General features: G+C 38.7%; 1 protein-coding gene across 10 annotated transcripts in view; it reads right to left on the bottom strand.

Moving 5' to 3' along the window:
• RCBTB1 (RCC1 and BTB domain containing protein 1) overlaps positions 1-20,880 on the bottom strand; it is a 50,537-nt gene that overhangs the window by 10,137 nt on the left and 19,520 nt on the right. For 3 of the 10 annotated variants that reach the window (XR_004422914.1, XM_033105180.1, XM_033105182.1), the window contains exons 2-12: positions 18,523-18,598; positions 18,237-18,406; positions 17,700-17,850; positions 14,368-14,534; positions 11,565-11,723; positions 8,871-8,978; positions 8,336-8,478; positions 6,920-7,110; positions 3,870-3,996; positions 2,003-2,154; positions 1,350-1,480 (exon numbers count right to left, since the gene is read on the bottom strand). Coding sequence is in view for 9 of the 10 variants with exons in the window: in XM_033105180.1 (XP_032961071.1) it covers positions 1,350-1,480; positions 2,003-2,154; positions 3,870-3,996; positions 6,920-7,110; positions 8,336-8,478; positions 8,871-8,978; positions 11,565-11,723; positions 14,368-14,534; positions 17,700-17,850; positions 18,237-18,362 (1,455 nt within the window). In the remaining variant the exon portion in view is untranslated. Of the gene's footprint in view, positions 1-1,340; positions 1,481-2,002; positions 2,155-3,869; positions 3,997-6,919; positions 7,111-8,335; positions 8,479-8,870; positions 8,979-11,564; positions 11,724-14,367; positions 14,535-17,699; positions 17,851-18,236; positions 18,407-18,522; positions 18,599-20,033; positions 20,252-20,880 lie in introns of those variants that run through there. The other 7 variants (XM_033105181.1, XM_033105184.1, XM_033105183.1 and 4 more) reach the window with 6 other exon arrangements.

The raw sequence follows: 20,880 nt of genomic DNA, 5'->3' as shown, positions 1-20,880 counted from the left end.
TATGGAATATTACTCAGCCTTTAAAAAAGAATGAAATCTTGCCATCTGCAACATGGTTGGACCTAGAAGGTATTATGCTAAGTGAAATAAGACAGAGAAAGACAAATACCATATGATTTCCCTTATATGAAGAATCGGAAACTCAAAATGATAGAACATACAAAACAAAAACAAACTCATAGATACAGAGACTATTTTGATGGTTGCCAGAGGAAAGGGGGATAAGGGGATGGGTGAAAGGGGGAAAGGGATTAAGAAGTACAAATTGGTTACAAAATAGTCATAGGGATATAAAGTATACCATAGGGAATATAGTCAATAATACTGTAATAACTTAACTATGTATAGAGTCAGATGGGTACTAGATTTATCAGGGTGATCACTCGTAAGTTATATAACTGTCTAATCACTATGCTGTACACCTGAACCTAATATAATATTCTATGTCAACTGTAATTGAAAAATAAAAGATTAAAAAAATACAAGAATAGATTAATTGTGCCATTTACCTAGACATCTTGAACTACAAAGCTATTGTTCTCTATCTTTAATTCCCTATGAGTTTGGAAAACCAATCATACTATCCTTTAGCTCACTAATTATCCTTAAAGCCTCCTTCAGGTGGTTCAACAAATATTTATCATCCAGAGCCTACTACGTGCCAGGCACTATAGGGTACACAGATGAATAAAATACAGTTCCTGCTCACAAGGAGCTTACAATCCGATGATGCTTTCGTTTTTATCTTCAAGAAAATGCACGTAAACACAAAATTTCAGACTCCCAAAAGCCCTTCATTCACAAACTCTCTCGAGAACCATGAATCCCAGATTAAGAATTCAATTCAGTGCAAAAACAAACAAACAAACAAACAAAAAGGAGTTCAGAGGAAGTTCTTCACACATGAATAACTGTGTTATAATTAGACAATGATAGGATTTTGGAGCATACACAGATATAAATCATACGGAACCCCTGGCTTCTGACAAGGTAGACTCTTCGGGGAAATAGCAAAGTGGGTCTTGAAAAAACATACATGCTGACCTTGAGAAATACTTGAACTAAAATATGCTGTTTGTTAGTCCAATAGGTGTGCACTTCATATTCCTACTTGCAGTACAGCTGCTGGCACCTCAATTAGTTTCTTATCTTAGTTTATAATGAAAGCAGAGGAACAACCATTTTTGAAACTATGAACAGAGAATAAAGAAGCAGGGCCAGATTTCATATTTAAGGGATGTCTGTTCATTGAATCCGTAAATAGTAGGAGATGTTACTCATCATGGTCCTTGTCTCATGCAAGAAAAAGGAAGGAAAGGAGCACATTTTTGTTTGTGGTTTTATGTTACCTCCGCATCATATCTGACCGCAGCAGAGAATAATGAAAAGGCATTCTCTACAGTGATTCCTCGCTTGATAATATGCTGACAAAGTTTTTTCAGTCTGTTTTCACAGTAAGATGTCGCCAAATCCAAAAGACCTAAAAGTAAAAAGTGTGGAAGGTTTAATAAAGTTTACGATAATTTCCCTAATTTCTATATATTTTTTTCATTTTGGTGCATAGAGTTGTGTAGAGTTATACAGAAGTTTCCTAGTCAATAATACTCTGAGTTTTATTAAATAAGTTCTCTTTGTTACTCCCTACCACCCCCACCTCCTAAACATACGTTTCCTATACTCACTTGATACTATTTCTTCTACAGTACAAAGGAATGGAAAAAATGAAATTGGCCCCCTCATTTTGTTTCCAAAATGATAGGTTAAATCATCAAATCATACTTCAGTATTAAAAAAATTAAAATAAGCCCACAGTCATAAACTGTGTGCATAATTATTAACCATGATAACTATACAATACTATTTTTAAACATATTTTCTTCAAATACTTTTTGAAAACCATATAAAAGCCAATAAACCTGACACTTTATAATTCAATGCTACAAAAGGCTGAGGAGATACACTTCTGACCAGTGCCTGGCCAGGCCCAGTGTGGCTGAGGTACCTATAGCATCTTCAGGTGGCAGGTCAACAGTGTCTGTGTAGAGGTACTGGAGGAAGGCACGATACACTGGGTAAGAAAACTGGTCTATTTCTATCACTTCTTTCATGTCCTCATTCCAGTAAGACTGGAACATGGATCGAAAGTGCTCACACCTAAAACAGGACAGCAAAAGTTACCTTACTTCAGCGGATGGAATCAGATAAACAAATATTACAGGTATCCTACCTACTATATTTGGGCCCGCACACACCAGGATCACGAATCTTTAGCTGGCACCCTAAAAACATTCCATGTGCAAGGATTTTGATATTTGCCTTTGTGTACACTCTCTTTCATTTTTGATGAGTACCTCCTATGAAATATTAAGAATTGGATGTAGAGCGTTGGAGAACTTAGCACGTCTATAGTACTCCGGGTTCCAGTTGACAGGCCCCATTCAGATCAAGACTTTTTGATCACTTATTTTTTTAAAAGATGTTGTACAGAAATGTATTTTAAACAATGAAATTAAAGGAAATTCAGAAATGAGGGTTCAAACTTATCACTATAAATTAACAGCATTAAAATGATTCATTTGTTTTTTGTTTCATGTAATCAGCATTCTTAAACCTGTTTTAAATGTTTACTGGATTGTGGTTAAGCTGATCAATTCACTGTTCCATTACCTTACTTGACAATTTTCCTTCTTTTCTGACTCATCTTCAACATGGCCATCATTCCTATTTTGTTTCTGTTCCCTTTCCTCTCCTCCCAAGCCTGTTACCAATTTACTTATAAAACACATTCACTAGGATAGTCACATATTTCAAGAAAACCTAACCAGGTCTTTTTGTATTGTATTAACATGTACAAATCCACCTGTACGAGAAGGTGATTTCTGAGTATTAGATTTTCTTGAAGTATAACATAGTTTATAGTTTAAAAAAATCTTCTCTTCAAATCCTTTTAAAATGAGATACAGTATATATACAAAACATTTTCAAAATCCATTCAGAATACTGAAAGAATGGCTCCACTTATCTAAGAAATTACTTCATCTGAGAATTAAAAAGAAATGATTGTCTAAGTGAGGAATAATATATAAAATGGGTCAGAAAACTATACATGGAAGGAACAGACTAGTTGTCCACAGGATCAGATAGAAACATTTCCAGTTCATCTTTCAATTAATATTTTGGTGAAAATACTTATTCCCTTAAACAATGAATGACATGGCTTTTTGGTTTCCTTAAACATGTTATTTTGTAAGTAGGTTTTTAATTGAATTTCCAAAAAGACTTGTATATGGCCAGTTTAATTCTCAATGGTCTGATTTTATGTGCCTCTTTCTCTGTAACGGCAGCCTCAGTGAGCAACAGTCCAAAGAGTTATTAAGAAATACAAAGTTCCCTCTCATTTACACAAAGAATTCCTGACATATAGCTAAAGAACATTTTTTAAATTGGGAATTAGATGTCCTTCGGGCCAGAAGTCCAGCATGTCTGACTGTCAGAGTTTTCTGCTTGAGGAAAATGAATCTTTAAGTAAGATTAAAAGGGGGTATATATACACTTTTCCCTGACAACTTTTTGTATTTTTTGACTGCTTTTTTAATAGAAATAAATATTTGCAAGACTTTCATTTACAAACAATACACACAAATACTTATACTACTACATTGCTTTTTTGAAAAGGCACAGGTGCACATGCATGCAAAACTCTTCAATAATGAGTAGACTGATACTATCTGCAAAGATATGACGTTGTGCCACTTTTCTCTACTGCCAAGGCTATTTCTTTTCAGCCCCCATTTTATAGAATAACAAAGAAACAGATATTGCAAAAATAAAGTAAGGTTATTGATGTCTCCAAGCTCATGCAAAAATACCTGATTTTCAACACAGCTTTATGGACATGGATATATTTCCCATCAATTCGAAACTTTAGGTCAGCGGTTTCTGGACTGTCAAATTCTTTCTTCAGTGACTCTGCAACTGTTAAAAAGTCTTCATGCTCTGAAGGCAATGAACACATTATCAATACAGGAAGCTCAGGAAACATACTCAAGATTTGGGGAAAAACAAGATATTATAATCATTAGCATAATGGATAATTGAGTTTTTTTCAAAAGAATTCATGTCTTACTTGACAAACCAATTTCACAGTTAAAATAATTTATTATGAAACTATGAACCACAAAAAAATACATATTGGGAAAGGCCAAATACCAGTCTTACAGATTGAGACATTAGCAATGTGTATTTTTTTAAAGAAGGAAAAATTATAGGTAGTCCATGATTGTATAACTACTTTTCAAAACTTGAGTGGTTCTCTTGTATGGTTATGTATGAACTTATCAACTTTCCTGACTGAAACACTAAGAATACCTTTTGCTCTGCTTTGGGGTAGTTTCAAGGGGTTAGCATATTTCACTCAAGGAGTCCCAAGAAACAAACTCACCACTTAAGTGGTAATGCTAAGCAGTCCTGTTCTTTCGCAAAGAAATCCTTTTTCCTCGGTATCAAGAATCTAAACATCCCTCTTAACCCTAAAGATTAATGTACAAACAATAATCCTTACACACTAGCTAAAAACAGAGCAAATTTACTTAGTAACAACATATACTCAAAGAGAATAATTTTATAAAAACGTAACCATACTGCCTGATAAAAAGAACTGCTGTTATGATTATAGGGATATGTAAGTAGAATTGTGTTATTATGAAGACAAAGGCACTTGTACAAATTCATGCAACACTTTCTTGTGCTTTATATGTATGGACAAAGAAAAACAAGTGGAGGCTAACGGGGAAATGAAAGAATTCCAGAGACCCTCATCAGCACTGAACGAAGGTACTATGGGACAGAGACAGGTGGGGACTGCCCACAGATGAGAACGGTGACTTAAAGAACTGAGCTGTGTCTCTCAGTAGCCTGGTGTTACCAGGGTAATTCTCAGAGGAAGGACAACTGCTAAAACTGAGGCTGAAAACTAAAAAATGAACTTACCCATGAGCTTTATTATCAGAATCTCCCAAGGAGAGACTCGTCATGTTCCTAAGCTGTTACCTTAACTTACAGTCCCCCGACAACCACACAATGCAGAGCTCTCTTGGCTATGGAGGAATGGTCGACGATCTCTCAAAATTAGACTTTCCCTGACCCTGTAACCTGGATCACTGGTGAATAAAAGAAAGGTAATAACTTTGATGGAAACGAGTCCAGCAGTCTAGCTTGCCACCCTATCCATCCAAAAAACAGCTCATCGTTGCCTCAACCTCTATCTAGTCCGGAGAGTTGAAATAATCCTTTCCTCCTATCAGAGAAGAAAGTCTTCTGAGGTGTGAATTCACTCTCTGACTTTCTTCCTAACATCCAGCCGAGAACATAAACTGAGAGAAAAAAAACACTTCTGGCTTTTAGTGGGTGGAAGGGAAAGGAGTCATCTAGGAGATATATTCAACGACCATAGTTTTTGCAAACTTAACATTAAAAAAATGTCAGGGCATTTGTTTTGAAAAAGATACCTTTATAGGGCTAGGATTTTAAAATGCGAAAACCTGGGGGAGCTTTTTATAAACAGGTCAAGGTTAAGTCGTATGTGGGAATCTGAAGATGTGGAGAGAGTGCTGTGGGTGTGCATGACACATGTGTGCGATTATGGCCAAAGAGTCCCTTTCTGTGAACTAAAGTTTTTCCAATCACTACATTCACTGTAAAAACATTACTGTATTATAAAGAACCAGGAAATGTTCAATTTGTTTCACTTTAAGTTGAGCAGCAGCTTAACTCTTTCTGAACATACCCTTGCCTGCAAGACCATAAAGCCGGTCACCTGACGATGCGACAGCGCCAAGGGTCTGATACACCGCAGCACGACACGTATTACAAAACTAGCTTTAAGTATCAATTGCTGAGCAAGCCAAACTCCTGGTTGTCAAGAGATACATTAATGTTCAAACACGGAGCATCATGACCCATTTACTCCCTTTTCATATAAACAAAAGAATAACTTAGCAGAAAAACATTGGCAAAAAGCAGAAATGAACAAGAAATAAAAGACAAAGAGATTAAAATCTCTGTTAATGGCTACTCAGCTTTAAGACATCTTAAACTTTCAATCAGTAACGAACTCTTGAAGAAGACAATAGTCCAAAAAGGGCAGATTATGTAATCAAAGATCACCCTGAATTCCTGTTTGGATGCCCTTCTAAAAGTATTTGAGATTGGTTGAAAGAAAAAGAAAGTGGAGTTAACATATCACCTTGAAACCTCCAAGTTCTTCACTTTTTAAAACAAGATTTTTATTAAAATATAGCTAACATACAATATTATATTCGTTTCAGGTGTACACCATAGTTATTCAACATTCATATACTTAAAGAAGTGATCACCATGATAAGTCCAGCAACCATCTGACACTGTCCCACACGATCACAGTATTATTGACTATCTTCCCTATGCTGTACATTACATCCCCATGACTTATGTGTTTTAAACCTCGAAATTTGAACCTCTTATTCCCTTCACCTTTTTCTCCAGTTTTTTATTTTTCAATTACAGCTGACATTCCATATTATATTAATTTCAGGTGTACAACATAGTGGTTAGACATTTATATAATTTAAGAAATGATCCCCCTGACTAGTCTAGTACCCACCTTTGAATTGTACACTTCAAAATGGTTAATTTTATGTATGTGAATTTTACCTCAATTAAAATGAAACCACTTAGAGGGAGAAAATAATAAATCCATGTAATGTTTCATAATGTGTTAATAAATTTTATTTTGCAAATCTAATTGGGGAAAGATACTAAAGTTAATGGAGAATAAAACATTCTGGAACCTAAAAGAGCCCACAACCAGCATTTATGTAGAAGAACGGGTCAGTTGAGAGGACCATTCTTCCTGGGTGGAAGTAGCCCTGAGGTTTCTCACCTACAGACAGGAGGCGCCACGAGACAGCGGGAGTGGCAAAACAGGCAAACACGTCATCCGTGCAGGAGAAGTGGGTGAGGTGAGGCAGGACCACCGACTGGCCCCGGCATTGGCCCCACATGTACACGTGGCCCCCCTGGGTCTTGGCGGCAGAGGTGTGCGCAGAGTGGCAGGCTGCAATCTCTACTACCCTGAAAAATTTTAAGAAAAATGTATGCCACTTCTGTACTACAGAAGGTAAATTAAAAGTTCATGTTTGGAACACCTCAAAAAACAGCTCAAGATCAAGGGACATTAGCTACTGTGTTTCCCCAAAAATAGGACCTAGCCAGACAATCAGCTCTAATGTGTCTTTTGGTCTTATAGTAAAATAAGACCAGGTATAATATAAAATAATATAATACCCGGTATAACATAACATAACATAACATAATATAATTAATATAATATAATATAATACCGGGTCTTATATTAATTTTTGCTCCATAAGATGCATTAGAGCTGATTGTTCGGCTGGTCTTATTTTCGGCGAAACACAGTATCAAGTCATATAGACGAAACCAAAAGACTGGGGCAAGAGTGCTGTGTTTCTCCTTTCCTGGCTGCCCTACTTCTCACTGTAACCCCATTCTGAGTTAGGATAAATAATACATACTGTTAAGGAAAACTTGGAAAAAGGGGCTAGAAACCAAAGTAAATGAGGCAAGTGGACTCTGACAGTCCTGACAGTTCTGGGGGCTTGGACAGTAGCAAAAACATACTGTTCCAGTAAACCATTTCCTTACAAATACATCTTCTTCTCTCATCCCCCGCCAGAGCTCAGAACACTCATTAGGCTAATACACTTTACTGGTCTAGGGGTCAGGGACTCTGAACATCTCAAGCCAAATGGACATCAAGCCAAACTCACTACATTTCTCAGTCTGCTTCTTAAGTAGGGTCCCCAAATCAGAAATCAACATTCTATAACTAAGTAAGACCTCACAATTTGGCTGAAGCAACAGTAAGCATCTATTCCAGTAACACACATTAAATTCAATCAATATTTAAACAGCTCATACCCTTTCAAGGGCAGGTTTTATTTATTTAAAAGTTGTCTTAGTTGGCTCAGAGGAAAAGTTTGTGCTTCATCATGGTGACAGACCTTGTTTTACCTCCCGACTAAAGGGGCAACAAGAAGCCCGTAGGAATTATACCAAGAGGCCCTGCTGCCTGTCAATCACAGGAGGTCATTTCAGAAAGCTGCATAAGAGTCACTCAAGTTCACGTTCATTCTGGCTGGTACTCAAATTCTTTTGTTCACAATAAGAATGTTAATAAACAGAAGAGGACAAAGCCAAACACCACAGCGCCGGCACACACAGACCCACGTCCACAGTGCACACACAATCCCAAGACATCATACAGCCAAGTTACCTTTCTTTCTCCACCATGATGTGTGCTGGGCTTAGCAGATTATTTTTATTGCCAGTTCCCAGCTGCCCATACGTGTTAGCTCCCCAGGCATAGAGCAAGCCCTCATCTGTTAGTGCTAGAGTGTGTGCATAACCGCAGACAATCTGCAAGTAAATTTAAATGGTTACCATAAACAGGAAAACAGGAAGGACAGGGAAAACATCTACTTAAAGATTATAGCCAGCTTCTGCAGAATGCCATTTCATCATCAGGTGTGGGCTAACATTCTCTGGAATATTTAAAAAGCATCAGAAAAGCCTAAACCTGAGACTACTAAATCCTCCCAATCACTTTTTTTACTTGTCAAGACTGACGTGCCACCACCGTGGTGTCCCTTCACATCGTCAGAATTGAGGGAGACTATACTATGAAATGTGGAAGATGAAGGCACAGGGCACAGTTCGAAAAGACTTCTTGAAGAGTACATCTCCACTATTCGTCCAAGTCAGAGCCGGGGAATCGATGGGACCAGCCGCTAAGGGTCCACCACACGTACCTGGTTCACACACACGCTGTGCAAGGCTGCCACTCTCACAGGGGTCAGCTGGTTGCCATTGTTTCCCAAGCCCAGCTGACCATTGCCATTGTAGCCCCAGCCATACACCTTAGAGAGAGAAAGGGAGAGAACAGGCTTTTAAAACTGCTAATGAGAGGGAACCGATAAAGTTTCCCCACTTCCTACACCCATATTCTACTCTGTGATCCCACACTGATCTTCAAATGGAGGATGTGTGAGGGGTGGCGCATGACAGAATTTGGCATGCGCTCATACTCCGTAACTTACTAGTTGGGTAGCCTTGGGCGAGTCACTGATTCTTGTTTTACACATAAGGAAGCTGAGTCTCATTAACAATTAGTAAGCACCTACTGTATGTCAGGACATTGTGAAAGGTACTAGGAATATGTCTTTGGCCATGGTTTAACAGAAGAGATGAACATATGCAAATGTTCTGCACGCAGGTGTCAAGTGCTGTAACAGAAAGAACCAAGGCACTGCAGCAGCAGCGGGGAGAAAGGCTCTGTCTATAGGAAGGAAGCTGAGGAAAGACTTCCGAAAATGGTGATGTGAGCAGGGCTGAAGGACACATGAAGTGAAGGCATTCCAGGTACAGGCCACAGAATGTGATGGAGGCAAGTTCAGAAGACAAGTAGGTGGTCTTGGCTGGACACATCTGGGGTAAGTGGTGAAGAGAAAAAACTAGAAGGAAAGGCAAGCACCAAGGGGATAAAGTACTAGAAAAGTGGAATACTTCTATGGGTCTTTCACTGAAATATTTCAAAACAGAGATTAATATGCTTAAATTTTCATTTTGGAAAGATCACACTGGCCACAACACTCAGGGTGACTGGAGTGTGTGAGACCGAGGCAGGAACACCATTCAGAAGAGAAACTCGTCTCTCATCAGCAAACAGGTGAGCTCTGATGAGCGTCCAAACCAAGGCAGCGGTAGCGGGGCCCGGAGGTAGCGAATGGACAGGGAAGGGGTTAGAGAGAGATGTGACAGAATGTGGTGACCCTTAGATATCTGGAGTGAGAGAGAGAAAAGCAGCTAAAAGCTGCAAGGCTGGGCTGGGCATAGGTTCGACAGAAGTGTAAAAGGTTTAGAATAGCCACTGTGGGACACAGGAAAAAGTACTGACCAGCAACAGACAAAAGGTCTAGCTCAAATTAGAAACCCAAGATGGGTGGTGGCACCACACCTCATGGCAACACAGGGCAAACAAGCACTGGCCGGGGCTTTTCAGGACAATGTGACAGAGGAGAAAGGGGGACATGGTCATTCAGGTATTAGCAAGAAATGGTTAAAAGCATTTTCAATTTCAGAATTGCAACAGGTTTGAACTTTGGCAATAGACATCAAAATTTTTAATGGCATACTCCCTGACCCAGAAATCCTATTTCTGGGAACTTATTCTATAGAAATACTTGCTTAAGTGTACAAAGATACACACACACACAAACAGTAACACAGAAAATCAGTGCAACATTGTTTATAACAGCAAAAAGTCAGAAACAATTGAAATGTCCATAAGTACAGCTCTGGACATGGGTCATCCACACAAGAAAAACTAAGCAGCCATTAGTATATGAAAAGTAGCTACAAATGGTCTGAGTAAGCAGGGAAGTTACAGAACAGTACAGAGAAAAGCAGTAGGTATAATAATCCCATTTTTTTAAAAAAGGTAGTTATTCTCACCTATATATAACTGTTTATAGAGAAAAGTCCAAAAGGATATAAATCAAACTATTAACAATATTTGGGAAAAGAAATTCACTTTTTACTTTATTTGTTTTCCTTTGTTAAAACGATCACATAATAATACTTTTTAAATTAAATTTATTTTTTTAAAAAATGGGAAGTAACGAATACTGGAATGGAGAATGTTATATGACTATTCCAAGGAATTCTGAAGTCACCCAGGATATCAGAATTGATTCAAAAAATAACCTACCAGACGTGAGCGTTCAGTAAATGCTAAAGCCCTCTAGCACCCCAAAGCATGATTCCATGGGTCTGTGTCCAGAGCTGTATCTTTGGATAATTTCTGTGTACTAAGACATGCATAGGGGGTAACATGCCCATTTAAATAGAAATGGCAACTAGGATAATTTTACAAAAATAACCATCCGCTCCAAAGTGATGATGGCAGAGGTTCACTGAAAGGTAGGCGTTTTAAAGTAACTAAACAGCAATCAGGACAAACAATTCTGCTTTTGCAAGTTGCTTCTTCCTGAGAACAAACATTTCAGATGTAGACAGGGAGTTAGATCTACACACTTCATGTGCACTGGAGTCACTGCCTGCTTACAAACAGCGTCAGCCAACTGTAACGAGCGCACAGTTGATTTTTCTCGTTGGAAGAATAAGGTATATCAAATTCTTTTACCAATTACACTAAACTACAAACAAACACCTATAAGTAGTAAGCTGGTTGGATCTTGGAAAAAAAATTAAATCTAGACACATTAGAATCTTTACTTGCAGATAAACCGTGGAAATCGAAAATTCATACTAGGAAGCAAACATCTTCTGGTTACTCCTCAGTCAGCAACCAGTTAACTATCAATGAAGCTGTCAAGTAAAGGAAGCCATTCCTTCCATGATCTAATACACACACCTCATGAAAAAAATGACATTTCATTGAAAGAAGAGGGGGGAAGAAAAAGGGGAATGCACAGACAGCTCACCTCACCGTTGTCCAGAACAGCCATGGACGAGGTCTGACCACAGGCGATGCCTACCACCTTCTTAATGTGTAAACAGTTTGTAACTTTGCGAGGAGTTGGCTGATTTGCTGTTGACCCTGAACCCACCTGGCCACAGTTGTTATAGCCCCAAGCAAACACCTACACAGGAGAAGGCAGGAAAAGAAACAATGGTGAGGGTGAAAGTTCTACCTCTAACTACAATAATAATCATAAAATAAAAATAAAGCCACTTAGCGAGTACTTAATGTGCTAAATGCCCTCCTTGCTTTATATGCACTAACCTATTTAATCCTCATAGGAATCCTATAAGGTGACCCTGGTGTGGATACTATTACCATCCCCATTTTATACATGGGAATGGAAACAGAGGCTAAGTGACTTGTTTGAGGTTCCACAGTTAGTAAGTAGTAGAAGCGGAATTTGAGCCCACGCCGTCCAGCTGTGCTCTTAACCACTATGCTGTATCGCCTCTGTAATGACGGCAGTTCTCTGTTTCTAATCTGGCATCAATAGAAAATGAAGTGTATGCCACATAAATACCAGTGATATGAAAAATCTGCTTAACTCTTTGGCCACAAATAATCTTTTTTATTTTCACGGAAACCTTCTGAAACCACAGTATGCTTTTCCCTGTCTTGCTAACCACCAATACTGGACATTACATAACCTTTCCTGATGACTCAGGACCATCGTGATTAGAATTATCAATCATAGTTCCGTGTCATAACACAGTAATGCTCACAGTACTGAGATGTTTGTCCTACAGAAATGACACCAGGCTGTCTGTCAGGCTATTCTTGGTAATATTTTCTCTGAGTTCTCATTTGCTGTCTGTCAGCTGCAAGCAGCTCCCCTCCTCAACTGCATCCTGCTTATCACTTCTGGCCTGTGATCTGCCATAGGCTGAAAACCACATTGCTAAGGGAGACACACAAATAGATCTGTAAGTTAGTTCAAAGCTAGTAACAAAGATGAAAACAAGCAAAAAAATCACTTCAAGTTAATTAGCAACTGATTCTATCAAATAGGAATGTGACCAAAGAGAAGAATTAGGGGAGGGGGAATGTTGGCAGTAGAGGAAATAACTTCAACACAAGGAGAACTTCTAAGGATCCCTCCCGCCCCCCTTCACTTGCCAGCAGGAAGTGGTCCTCACTCATCCTGAGCTCTGGCTTCCATAATTCTTTCTTTCCTCTGTCAGCACCTTCTAAGTTATACATACGTCTGATGCTGCCCAAGGCAACCACAGCAACACCCACTATTGATGTCTTAAAAGAATATGTGCTGTAGGTTCATTTCACAGGTACAAAAGGAATAACCTGCAACACTTCCTGAAAGTGGGTTTACAGGAATAACTTGTATAATAATGCAAATATTTAGCACAATTATCCAAAGTAACAGGCTTAAGGTGAAAACTACCAGGAATCTATACTGTACAAATTAGCAAATTCTAATGTCAACAATCATTCTTCTGGCACTTCTGAAAAATCCCCAATTCCCTTTCAATGTAGCTGCCTTTTCTGTAAAAGATGCGGACTGTAGTTCCACTAACCAAGAAACAGACTGGGAAGCAGGAGATTCAGGGCACGCAGCCAGTATACCAGCCCTGGCTCCGGCACACCCCAGCCATGAAACCTTGATCTCCCTGAGTTTCTTTGGTTTCCTCATCCATAACCCACCTTTCTTAGAAAAATCGCTGTAACACCACTGAAGGATTTTAATAGTGAACAATATGATCCGATTTGTGTTTTAGAAATCAAAGGAGGTAGAGAAGTAATATTGGACAAGTTGACCAATCTAAAAGCTATGGAACAAAAGAGATCACGGCACTAGTCCAGGCAGATGACAAGGCCTGACCTGAGGTTATGGAGATGGAGAGGACCTAATGATAATAAGAGATTAGAAGGTAGAAATCAATAGGCTGAGCAACCTTTAAGATAAGGACAGAACTTGTGGGGAGAGGTAGTACAGTACCTACTGGAATCAACATTCTAAAGTTATTTTCTACGACATGATTACATTTACTGAAAAACAAAAGACACCTTAAAGGATGGGGGTCACTAAAAAAAAGTACAGAACGCTGTCATAGACATCTAACTTGTAGTCTTAGAAAACAGCACAAGACTCAACTGCCTTAAGACTAAAGTCTACTTGCGTCAAGAGTGGTCCTCATCACAAAATACAGGTTGTGTTAGAAAAAGAGTGTTTTCCCAGAATGTTTTCGGCCACGTACACAGGCTACTATGTTCACACTGTACCGAGCACAATATGGTCATTATTTTTTATTAAAGCAAGGCATGTTCACAATAGTCAAAAGGCAGAAACCACCCAAATATCCATCGACATATGAATAAACAAAACGTGGCATACACATACAATGGAATATTACTCGGCCTTAAAAAAGGAAGGAAATTCTGACACACGCTACCACATGGATAAACTTGAAGATATCACACTAAGTGAAATACGGCAGTCACAAAAGGACAAATACTGTAAGATTCAACTCATAGGAGGTACCTAGAATGGTCAAATTCACCGATACAGAAAGTAGAATGGTGGTTGCCAGGGGCTGCGGGAGGAGGAAGAGGACATGTTTAATGGGTGTAGAGTTTTTCAGTTTTGCAAGATGCAAAGAGTACTGTGGATGAATGGTGGTGGTGATAACAAAACAGTGTGGATGCACTTAATGTCACTGAACTGTACACGTAAAAATGGTTAAGATGGTAAGTTTTATGTGTATTTTGCCACATTTAAAAATAAAGAATGAAAGCAAGGCACTTACCTCTCCATCAGCTGCCAGAGCCATTGAATGATGTGAGCCGCAAGCTACTTCGACCACTTGCTTGATCAAGAGATTGGTACAGACTTGGATGGGAGCAATGCCTTGGTTGGTTGTCCCATTCCCAAGCTGGCTATATCCATTGTGACCCCAGGCGTAAACAACTCCATCTATACCAGGTGGCCACACACACAGAGTCAGCTCCAAGATGAAACGGTAACCCTTGTACTTTCTTCCCCGGACTGTGCACAACTCATTCTCCAACCTTAATTTCTATCACATTGTCTTTCCTCCCTGTAAACTAACCACTGATGAGGGGTTGGGGAAAGAGGCATGGGCAAGAAAATAGGATAGACAGATGCAAAATTGTTACAGAAAGGACTTCGTACTAATATAGAAAAAACATCAGCTTTGTGGTCAGGAGTCAGCTTACATATACAAAAATTAGACCTACTAACCAAGGCTGATCTAGCTACTGCCATGGCTGAATGGCCGCTACGCCACTAACGGAACCAGTGCAGAGCCCCTGATACAGCTTCACCCGTCACAGCGACCAGCTAGCCATTTGGTAGCACGATAACTCCAAATGGACCTATCCCATCCTGGAAGGAGCAGCCAGTCATATTGACAGAATCAACATATAATCCGGATATTATAACAGCCTCAAAGAGAAGATACTGAATCCATGAAATGAACAGGAGGCTCTAGAAAAGAACATTTAGAGAACAAGAAAGAGAGCTTAGAAATGGAACAGCAGAAATGTTAAAATTTGACATGAGGGTTGTGAGATGAGTTGAAGACATTCCCAAGAAGTAGATCCAGAATCTCTAACTTCTAAGAAAAATTCCAGAAATAATACAGAAAACAAGGGAAATTGTCCATGAAATATTTTAAGAAGAATTTCTAGAAATGAAGGAATTTCCAGATTGAAGGGCCCACAGAATGACCAATATAATAAATTAAAAATTACCTACACCAGAGTATATAACCGTGGTTATTTCAGAACACTAGGAATAAAGAAAAGATCCTTAAAGTTTCCAAAGAGGAAGAAAGTCACATGCAAAACAGCAAAAGTCAGAAGGCCATCAGCAGCCCTTTAAATTTGAAAGGTACAATGACTTCAAAATTCTGAGGAAACAATTTCCAATTAGGAATTCTAAGCCCCAACAAACCATTGATCAATTGCAAGGGTAAAATAAAAACATTTTAAGACAAGGTCTCAAAGATTTCTCTCACAGTCCCTTCTTTGGAAAGCTACTAGAGAATGTGTGTCACCCAAATGACAGTATAATCCAAGAAGGATTATAGGACACAAAGAATAGGGGATCCAGAGAGGAAAAAGGTGAGGGGACTTCCAAGGATAACGGTGAAATGAAATTCTAGGCTGACAGCTGTGAAGTAGACTTAGAGTGACCAGTCCCAACTGACGCGGGTCAGAGGGCTCCAGAGATGACCTGATGCACGCAGACGGACGGAGAAGCAACACACAGCTCTGTAGAAGGGTTTGGGCACATGTTAGTGATACACGTATAGAAAAGGAGGTAAATGAACCCCAGGAAAACAAACATTTGTACAAGAAAGGAGGTGGCTCAGCTCTAAATAATACAGAGTCCTAATAATGTCAAGGTTGAATATTGATTTCACCAAAATGGAGAGTCACTATATTGAAACAATAAAGGGGAGGGGAGGTAGGGGAGAGCACTAAATTTTGTCTGCCATTATAAAAAGTCAAAGGATAATATCTAAATTTTAATATTTATAAACAGTAGTATAAGCATGCTAATTTAAAAATATGAGATTAAATATCAGAAGAAACATCTGAAAAAATTAAAAGTGGTTCTTTCTGAAGGACATTTCTAAGAGTGAGGAAGGGGAAGATGAAGTATTTTTTACTGAAGGCCATAAACTATTTGATGGTGTTAAATTGCTTTAAACTGTATGTTGTAAAACATAAACAATACACATGAATATATATAGTTACATATCTATGTAGATAGATAGATATTTACACATATATTTACATATTTACATATACATATATATCTGATACATAATGTACATGTTTAATGTATATTGTGTAAAATGTATTATAACAACTGAATTAAAAACAACAAGAAAAATATCTCCACAAGAAAATCAGTTTTTTATATTTATATTTTTGTTTTATGTTTATTTGTGTCTTAATTATAACACTCAACATAGTTAAAACTATGATCTGGATGCCAAAAATAATTCCAAAAGAAGAAAACCACAAATTTGAATGTATATGTTTTAGTATGTTTTCTCTAAAAAACTGCCTCAGTAATTTACGGTGAGAAGTCTATGACTAGTTAAAATTGATATGTGTTAGGAAAAAATTAAATCATTAGGTCACAATGGATGACAAGCTGAACCAGTCAGCAAAGCTGTAATGGCTTGAAAGAAAGCCAGTGTGAGGCCAGAAGGCATGATTACATAACGCGGAAGTGAGATAATCACCTCATTATGCTCAACACCAGTTACACTTTTACTAGACAAGCGCGCTCAGATCTGGATCTCACAGCTTCAGAAAGACGCAGACAACTTGGAGTGGATTCAGATATGAGTTGGAAACAATCAAAAAGCTCACTACTAGGAGCTATGGCAACATCAAAGGAAGTCTGTGGTCTGGAGACAGAAAGGCAGGGGAGCAAACTGTCTCCCAAATGCCACTCTACAGAATCACCCAACAAAAAGCTGAGACCTCTGCGAGAGAGCAAGAATAAGAGTTAATGTACCTAAAATATAAAGGGAAGGACTCAGGTTATAAATAGCAGATGTGCCGAGGGCTGTGGTTGCGCACGGTACAGATAAATGGCCAGAGGCAAATGCATAGTCTCCGTCAGTGATCCTGTGGAGGCCAAGAGAAAAAGGCCAGGAATCCGCCCCACATTCTTTCCATTCGGTACCCACAGGAATGCCAGGGAATAAACCAAGATTTCTTGAATTCAAGGTTCAGGAACTACACAAAGAATGGAAAACTAGTTTTAACACTGTTTATAAAAAGTAACACCTAAAAGTTGCCTTGTTACCACAAATCCACTGAAAATTAGGCTGGAAGAACCACTTGGTTTGCTATACCTAATCTTTCACAACTTTAAATAAATAAGTAGCCTAAAATCTCAGAAGTTTGCTTAATTTATAAGTCATCTTATGGCTGTTCCAGAGTTAGCCTGACGTGTTTAACGTTCACCCCTCATAAATAAAGAGACAAACCATTAGAAATGAATTATTTGATCCAACCCTACCTCCCCTTAGCTTGGAATTAACTGCTCGGTTTCCCCCAAATTGAAAAGGTGGACTTGTTCCCTCTTTACCTTCGGTGCTGAGAAGAACATGTGGTCCACTCCCATAACTAAGACTTTTAATCTTCTTTCCACATAAGGCTTCTAGCTTTTTGGGCACAAGTGTACTCTGGTTATCTCCAGTTCCTAGACAGTTACTATAGTTCAATCCAAATACAAAGACCTGGAAAACAAACAGTTCTGAGTTGGTTAGCCTAAAGTTACACAAAGGCTCCCTTATTCGCTCTGTAAATAAGACACACTCAAGTTCAGTTTGACAGCTCAATGGGTAGAAAGAGACGAAAAAGGTTAAGAAAAATTCAACCTCTGATGGTATCATTTAAGTTTTAGAATACTTGGTTACATTATCAAACCCAAAGAGTAGTACGTGGTGAAGTGGTGTTAAATCAAGAAAACTGAAAGAAAAGACAAATTAGATCAAAGACACAGTCTTCTTGAATTTCAGGTTCTCTTATCCCCCACCTTTCCTCGGTCTTCAAATTGCACACTTCAAAACTCAATCCCAAAATAACCCTCACAATTAAACTCTGGGTTTTGAAAGATTCTTACCTCGTCATTATCAGTGACGTACAATGCTTCATTGGCTGACGTGCCAAAGACACATGCTTTCCGAATAGATGCAATTTCCTGAGGTGAGAGCAAAGTGAAGATTGGCCACTTTCCTACATCCACCATGACTCTGGTTTCAAGAAATTCCTATAAATAAGCTGACATGTCTGCTGTAACAAACAAAAAGGATTCCAAGAAAAAAATTAAATAACCACTAAACTAACTTAAAAACAAGGACACTGTTAATAACAGAAAACAAAAGCTAATTCCAGAATAAATGACCCACCTTTGGTTAGACAGATCTCTCACTTTCCCCAGGAACGGGTCTAATCTTTCCTCCACCCTCAGACCTGGGCCTTTTCCTGTAATGGAAGGAAAACTCGCTAGAACCAGTTGCTTGTCTTGCGCACTTACAAGCCAGTGCTTATCTGTTACCTGCATGCTTATGTGCAAGCAGACAGCAGATATGGAGGGAAGACATGCGAACTAGATGAAATCAGGGTGCCTCATCAGGTATTTTTCCCCCAAGTATTGACGTAAAGTTAAAGGCTGTAATACTAGTTTGTCTAAGATAGGTAATTCTCAACTAGGAGGGAGGGAGGTCCGGAAGGAGGGAGAAGGAGAAAAATCAGAACCCTTATCTTTACTTTCCCACTCTTCCACTACCATCACCAGAATGCACTGGAAGACCCCCAACGCCTGTAGAAAATCACTGCCACCCAAGCCACTTTTTAACAACGGGAATGGGACACCCCTCCGTCTAGAGTGGCAAAAATATTAAGAAGCACTAGCCTACGATTTACTGGATGAAACCATAAAATAAAATATTATATTCTGGTCCTCACTTATATGACCACATTTTATACATTTATACAGATGTTTCACTTCATATTGAGAAACGTTACATGAACAAAGGTAAGACAATTCACTCTCAACTTGTTGTTAAGAGTTGATGACTATAGCCTTCATGCAAGTAGCAACTGGCTTGAATGGTACCCAATAAAAAGTAGGGAGATGTATAAATCCCCATACAACTCTAAACTTGATCTGTTTAAAGAGTTTTACATGAAGAATCCTAGTCATAGCTCCAATTCTTCTAAAGTCAAAAAGTATTTCTAGAAATTCCAGGGGGCTGCACAAGCATAAAACCGTATTGTGCCAAATGAATTTTCATTCTGGCTCTGACCTCTGCAAACTGAAATAGAGCCAAACAGCTGATAAATACAACCAGGGCTTCCTAATGAGATACAGATCTCCTGAAGTTCCTTCCCACTCATCCTTGTCACAGACCTCTAAAAAGAGCAAAGAAAGGCAAGCTCAAGACCAAGGTCTTTTTCTGGCTCCAGCACCCACCACAGCACCTCTAAAGCGATCCTCAGAGCTTGAGCATACTTAGCCAGGCCTCACTTTCCACCATCCAGGAGATTTTCCCCATCGGCACCAATTTGGATGCCCCAAGTATCACACCACAGAATCAATAAGCTTTAAACACCATCAGGTCAGGCTATTCCCTGTCACTGCACAGCCAGACTCCTGGAATAACATCTGAATGTCCTGAAAATTGTGCATGCATGCGTGTGTATGTGTGTGCACACACACCTGTGTGTATTGGTGGGAACAGGTGAAGGATTTGGGGGAGGGTAAAAACTAATACATAAACATGTTAAAACATATTTGTTTCAAATGGTATAAAAGGGTATAGGAAAGTAAGTCTCCTAACCCTCTCTTCTAGACCCTCTCCACAAAGGCAACCACTGTTAGTAGTTTTAATTCCTTCCAGAGATAGTGTATACTTACATAAGCATCATATGTATACGCGTGCGGAAGCTTTCCTCTCCAACTGAACAGCACATCTTGGAATTATTCTATATTAGAACACGTAGACCTACTTCACTTCTTTTCAATGCTACTACAGCGCATTTCATTACATTGAGATAACAATTTATCTGTTTCCACTGAGAGACATTTAAGTCACTTCTGGTCTTTTGCTAATACAAACAATACTGCAATTATTGTTTGCTTATATTATTGTATATACATGGCTTTTTGTGCACATACATTTCTAAGATAAACTCCTAAAAATGGAATTTCCAGGTCAAAGTCCAATAGCTATTTTACCTTTAACAGCTATTTCAAATTGTCCTCTACTGAAGTAGTACCAATACAGAAAATAATCATCAATGTATGGCAGCACCTGTTTAGCCACAACCTTACTACAAGTGTATTATCATGGGGTCTCAGTTTTGTTTAAACTTGAATTTTCTTATGATGAGTGAGCTTGGGCATCATTTTTAGAAGCAATCACAATAACAGCAACAATAACAAATAACACTTCATAAGCACTATGTACCAAGCATTGTTCTAAATATCTTACATTTACTATTCATTTAATCCTCACTTTACAGACAAGGAAACAGACAAAAAGATATTAAGAATGTTCTGAAGGATATCTGGTTTCCCTCTGGGAAGAGTGGTTATGGCAGCAGCTTCTAGGGCCTTATTCCACCAGCTTTTAAGTTGCCCCTGACAACATGTGCACATGGGAAACTGCGCTTCTCAGACCACCTGCAATTGAAAACGTCATGTGATTATTAGCCTCTGTCCATCATGAAATAACTTCCAGTCAAGATGGTGGAGTAGGTAA

The sequence above is a fragment of the Rhinolophus ferrumequinum genome, chromosome 4 (genome assembly GCF_004115265.2).
Source record: "Rhinolophus ferrumequinum isolate MPI-CBG mRhiFer1 chromosome 4, mRhiFer1_v1.p, whole genome shotgun sequence".
NCBI lineage: Eukaryota > Metazoa > Chordata > Mammalia > Chiroptera > Rhinolophidae > Rhinolophus > Rhinolophus ferrumequinum.
The sequence above is the reverse complement of the archived record's forward strand: the minus strand, read 5'-3'. Positions and strand labels throughout refer to the sequence as shown.